This window comes from Oncorhynchus gorbuscha, linkage group LG02 (assembly GCF_021184085.1).
Source record: "Oncorhynchus gorbuscha isolate QuinsamMale2020 ecotype Even-year linkage group LG02, OgorEven_v1.0, whole genome shotgun sequence".
Lineage (NCBI taxonomy): Eukaryota > Metazoa > Chordata > Actinopteri > Salmoniformes > Salmonidae > Oncorhynchus > Oncorhynchus gorbuscha.
The window spans coordinates 39,076,073-39,082,479 of record NC_060174.1 but is presented as its reverse complement, the minus strand read 5'-3'; the positions used below and the strand labels follow the sequence as shown (position 1 = coordinate 39,082,479).

Below are 6,407 nucleotides of genomic sequence, written 5' to 3'. Positions count from 1 at the left end.
GAAAGCTGTTCAGGGGGCTGAATCTTGTCCTGATCCACCTGAGGCTGCAGCTGGAGCAGGCAAGAGGAGGAGATGCCAATTCTGCCCCCCAAAGAAGAACTGTAAAACAAATACTATGTGCGGCACATGTGAGAAATACATCTGCAAAGTCCATGCACACACGCTTACATACTGTCCGATGTGCTAATTAGAGTTGATTTATTTATGTACTTCATGTTTTTTGTCTTTTTTGTCTTTATTATCTTACTGATTAAATGCAGTCTTTCTGCATTGTGAAGAGAGAAACCCCAGATATTCACAAAGTCTGTGATGAATGACAGGTTGTTTCTTCATGCAAAATAGATTTGGGGATTAAAATTCAATTAAGCTGCTTTATTTTAGGGGTTTAGTGAAGGCAGATCATTTTTACCCTTAGGACAAGGGGAGTATACAGAATGGTAACACTACACAATTCTATTAGCCTTATATTTAGCTAAAGAATGATCAGCTAGATCAGCTTCTAATTTATAGCCTCTGTCTCTTGAAAATTAAGCCATGAGCAATACGCACCATGAGCTCTGCTGGTCTCTATAATTGTAACATTTGTAGGCTGCATGTCCTGCACCAACATCACATGTTCTCTCCCAGGCTCATGGTTTAAAAGAGGTGTGTAATTACAGTTCATATAATACAGCATAATACAATACTGTAATATAGTTCATGCTCAAACAAAGTTGCTTATTGGAGCTTGTTTCATTGACTTACAAAAGAGAGCATAGCTACGTATATTTGCTTTTAAGTTTTTCTGTTGTGCTTAATGTGTGGTAGCCTGTCACATAGCTATGTATTGGTAACAAATATAAATAATATTAAGATAATGGCACAATCATTTCAGCTTTGTTGGGCTTGGGCTCATAAAATGTCTTTACATGTGTCTTTACTTTACTTTAATACTCTATAAATTGACTCCTTCAAATAATTCCCTCTGGCGTTTGCCATCGGCACACTGCAGGAGGGAAGTAAAGTTAAGTCGAATCCATCACTTCAATTGTTTGGATGTGCCCATCGTAATGTAAAAACATGAGGTGGATAGGATACATAAAGTTGAAACAAAAGAAATAGTAATTCATAGAATGGGTGTCTCCAACTCAATGATGACAAAATGGGTGGACTTAGCTAGTTAAACAGAAAAGGCTACTTTGATTTTCTACTTTAAAGCTAGCTAGCTAACTCTTTCAAATAAACATGATTTGTTGTTATGGGATATACCAAATAGAGGTACAGACCCAGCCTGACATTGGTAATTAGCTAAGTGTTACTTTTATTTCAGTATTTCAGTGTGGAGTCAATTGAGGGGACTATGTTTCATGAAGTCATTTGAAGGCTGCTGCTGACAGAGGTATGTATACATTATTTATAGTGTAATACATTATGTATACTAAGTCTTGGTGATTCAATAACCTAGTTTATTAATCATTACATTACTTGTAAGATTATGTTTTGCTCAGTCTGGCAGTAACCAAAACCATCAGAGGCAGAGGATCTCTCTTTCGGCTGCTGCTGATGACAACTGAGAATGGAGCAGAAGAGACATTTTTCATGCACTGTGACTAATGGACAAAGTTGTATTGAAAAAAGTCAGCCAGAGTTAACATGGGCTATCATTCAAACAAAGAGATGCCTCCCTGGCCACCAGTGCATAATTCAAAACTATGTTTGCATATAATTACAAATTCTAAAAAACTATGCAGGTATTTTGTACATTATTTATTTGTTTATTAAATTATATTCTTAGCACAAAAAAATATTGCTATTTAATAGTCATAATGAATTTATTACACCATATAGGATTCTATATGGAACCATTTTGAGGGTTCCATATATGATGCATACATTGAACCAATTTTTTACCCTTTTGACTGGTACTGTATATATATATACCAGTCAAGTTTGTACACACCTACTCATTCAAGGGTTTTCTTTATTTTACTTTTTTTTTACATTGTAGAATAATAGTGAGGACATCACAACTATGGAATAATCTAGTAGCTCAACAAGGGTTAGACAAATCAAAATGTATAGTCCAATGGTTTAAAAATGTATTTTTTTACAAAACTGAAAAAATGGAATAAAGTACCGGTTTGATTCAGATAAAAGCGAGTCGCCGTTGCGTGCACTTGCTCTGGATGTGTAGCTCTCCAAAGTACGCTTCCATATGACCCACCACTTCCGACGATAAGCCTACCCAGCTCGCAGCCCGAGTCACGTGCCCCCCCCCCCCCCCCCCTTGTCTCTGTGGAGCAGAAGCTACTACACAAATCAAACTCAAACACAAATCCAACTCAACCAGCACCCAGTGGAGATCGGAGAGATGGAGACGCGTATAGCGAGAGAAAAAGCACTTTGCTGTCCGGAACGAGAGACGCTGAAAAAAAAGATGATCCGTTAAAGAAAAGACTGCGTCATGGCTCATATCCTATCGACGGAGAATGATTTTAGTTCCCCCAACGGGAACAGAGATGCGAACCTCGTTGCTTCTTAACGGGCGGTTCCGTGATCCAAACTGTACAACTCCGCCCGTGAACGGGGAACAGGACGCAGCGCCTGTGCTAGGCATCGCACTCTGGCTAGGTGTGGTTTCACAACACTTGGATTACCCTACCTAGTTCTTATTCCACACACTCGTTCATAATTGAAGCTGAAGCCGTCGGGGATGTGCTAGTCATCTCGTCGCAACAAAGGGAAGGGCGGCTTTCAGTAACCATGAGGGCTGTATCGGCGAATTTACTTGCACTTCTCTTTCTCTGCACTTGTGCCAGTGTATTCTACGTCTGGAGCAGATTGGAGAGATACAACACAGGACTACAGTTAACGAGTAGGGGTTCCGCTGACATTGGGCCATCCCCGGACCTCTCTGCTAAAACTTTCCGGGCTTTGCTCGCCGTTCCAGTAGCACAGAGACTGCATTTGGGGGGCATACTGGATGCCCACAATCTCACTGGTGTTGCGGATCAAACTGGCTCTTTAGGAATCAGAGATTACCATACGAATGTAGATAACAAGGGGTCAGCACAGAGGGGGGTCCCGGACAAATTGGGCTCTCCGGTTGAGGGAATTTTTTGGAGTGAATGGCTTGAGGATAAGTTTCCCGTCAGCTTCAGTGAGGAACATGCCCGGGCATGGAGAGGGAGAGCCCGGGGACATCGGATTGTCAGACTGGAGCCGGGCTGTGGGAGAATATCCAATCAACTGGCCACTTTTTCGGACCGATCCAAAGCATGCGTGCGTTATGGAATAAACGCGGACCAGGTGCAGGGGGAAACTTTGACTTATTACCTGGCTAGTTTGCTGGGTATTACAAATCTGCCGCCTCTCATCCTCGCCCAGTTGAACGTTGACAGTGAACAATGGGCTTCTGTGAGAAGAAGAATAGGAGGTTTACAGTGGAGTGAGCGGGCGGTGGTCTCGCTCACCCAGTGGGTCGCCAACCTGACAGGGGTAATCACACCTGCGCCGCTGCGCCAAGAGAGCAAGGGGCTGCGTCCTCTACGGGGGGAGCTGGGGAACAAGACGACGGCGGAGCTGCTCGAGCTAATGCAGTGGACGGACTTGATAATATTGGACTACCTGTCTGCTAACTTCGACAGGCTCGTTAGCAACCTCTTTAGCCTGCAGTGGGACTCGCGCGTGATGGAGAGGGAGACCAACAACCTGCTCAGAACACCCCGTGGCGACCTGGTTTTCATCGACAACGAGGCAGGGCTTGTGCACGGTTACCGTGTACTGGATATGTGGGAGAAGTACCACAGCACCGTCTTGGACTCGGTGTGTGTGTTCAGAAAGAGGACAGTACAGCGTGTTATAGAACTGCACCGGCGCAGGGACACCAGGACTCGGCTGCTCGAGCTGTACAGAGACAGCGAACCATTGTCTCCGGAATTAGGGTTTCTCTCTGATGAACATGCGGGAGTACTACAGAGTCGAATAAACAGATTATACAAACACATATTGCATTGCAAGGTGAAGTACCACCAGCTGGGCATTTAGTTTTGATTCCTCTCATTTAGAGGTTCTGTATCTGGCATCTGCTCCACAGAATGACGTGTGCTGCAAATCAGTAACCACACACCTGTACTAGATTAATGCGCGTCAATTGAAACAGTTTTTTAATATATTGATGAACTACCTCTTGTGAAAACAACGTTTTGCCTACTTTATATGTCTCCATAAATAGTCACATTGACGTTGATTTTTGGCTTCGTGCAGGATGGGTCATGATTTATTTTCAGCCAGCCTCAAAACATAGCTGCAGGAATAATGTGATATGAGCCAATGCATCTTTGTAGCTGTTTAGGAGCCAATGTATCTTTGTAGCTGTTTAGGAACCAATGCATCTTTGTAGCTATTTAGGTTTATTGGTCAGCCTTCAACCTCAGGAGTTTGATAGGCTACACAGCTGTGTTTATTAATAGGAATAAACTATTGTGGTGTAAGGGGGGATAATGAATAATCACTTCATATCATCTGTATTCACAAGGTGCATTGTGTTCAATAATCTCCATAGGAAACTGGATTGCTTGATAATGAGAGCCAGGCCTTAATAGGTTACTCCTAAAAAGTTTTGTATTTGTTGCCACAAAAATGTATAATGTAGACTTTGTCACCTGTCTCACTCCTTTTATAGAAGCTCTAGCCTACTGTACAATCAATTGTCATTGCAAACACTTTCGTGTATTTGGTTGTCTTGTGATTGTATCTTCTGCCTTAATGTCAGTGGTGTAGTGGGGGATATATGCAGGTAGCAGATATATGCCATTTACCCACTTTTTCCCCGTGGGCATTGCGTATACTCACTACTTAATCCCCACTGATGCGTAACAAAGTAGTATAGTGAAGGTATATGCCATATAAATTATGTAGTACAATAGATACTTTATTCACAAAGTAGCCTACACAATCGTAATAAAGCATGTGAAATATATGCACATGCTTGCCGCACACACAGCTACACTGAATATAAACGCAACATGTCAAGTGTTGGTCCCATGTTTCATGAGCTGAAATAAAAGATCCCAGAAATGTTCCATACGCATAACATTTTTTGTGCACAAATTTGTTTACATCCCTGTTTGTGAACATTTCTCCTTTTGCCAAGATAATCCATCCACCTGACAGGTGTGGCATATCAAGAAGCTGATTAAACAGCATGATCATTACACATGGCAACATTAAAAAGCCACTCTAAAATGTGCACAACACAATTCCACAGATGTCTCAAGTTTTGAGGGAGCGTGAAATTGGCATGCTGACTGCAGGAATGTCCACCAGAACTGTTGCCAGAGAATTCAATGTTAATTTCTCTACCGTAAGCCACTTCTAACATCATTTTAGGGAATTTGGCAGTGGATCGAACCGGCCTCACAACCGCAGACCACATGTAAGGCGTCGTGTGGACTAGCAGTTTGCTGATGTCAATGTTGTGAACCTACTGCCCCTTGGTGGTGGTGGGGTTATGGTATGGGCAGGCTACAGACAACGAACACAATTGCATTTTATTGATGGCAATCTGCATGCACAGAAATACCATGACGAGGTCCTGAGGCCCATTTTTATTTTTAAGGTATCTGTGACCAAAAGATGCATATCTGTATTCCCAGACGTGAAATCCGTAGATTAGGGCCTAATACATTTATTTCAGTTGACTGATTTCCTCAATTGAACAGTAACTTGGTAAAAATCTCTTAAATTGTTTCATGTTGCGTTTATATTTTTGTTCGGTATAGTTTCAGCGGAATATCAGACAGTCAAAGTGTGCAGCTCTCATGATTGTCGCAGGGAGAGGTTCATAGAATTTAGTGCTATTTGAATGAACATTTTTAAGGCTTTCCCCCGAAACTTCCCAATTAAATGTTGACTGCAACAACAAAAAAACTCCTAAAAATTTTTGGACTGATTTCACACAGGCCCCAAAAATGGTCTCCTGGTGTGGTTTAAAGATGCACTATGCAGAAACCACTCTGCCATTTCTTGGTTGCTAAAATTCTAATAGTTCCCTAATTTCGGTTTATGTGACAAAACAAGCAAGTATAGTGTAAATAATCAGCATACCATCTAAACCTAAGAAATATATTTTCCATAGCCAAACATTTTCAGCTGTTTGAACCTGGGGTACAAAACCATAAGTAAAAGATGCAAAAATAAAAACATAAGAACAGGATGCATAGATATACCGCACAAAGAACAGATCTACCGCCTCTTAGACTTGCTTTCAATGAGAATGACAGATCTATAACTCACCTTTCTATGTGCATTTGGTTGGGTCGTCCAAAAGTTACATATTACAGCTTTAAGCATTGTTGTGGACTTAGAACATACAATTTTTGTAAAACAGTTCGATTTTGAGAGTGAGAACCTGAAAAAACTAGGGA

General features: G+C 41.6%; 1 protein-coding gene across 1 annotated transcript; it reads left to right on the top strand.

Annotated features, from left to right (window-relative positions):
* The first annotated feature begins 2,300 nt into the window (after positions 1 to 2,300).
* Positions 2,301 to 4,228, top strand: LOC123992729 (four-jointed box protein 1-like). The gene has a single exon (XM_046294193.1). It carries the CDS (start codon positions 2,743 to 2,745, stop codon positions 4,024 to 4,026), a length of 1,284 nt encoding a protein of 427 aa, XP_046150149.1. The 5' UTR covers positions 2,301 to 2,742; the 3' UTR covers positions 4,027 to 4,228.
* Positions 4,229 to 6,407: the final 2,179 nt, after the last annotated feature.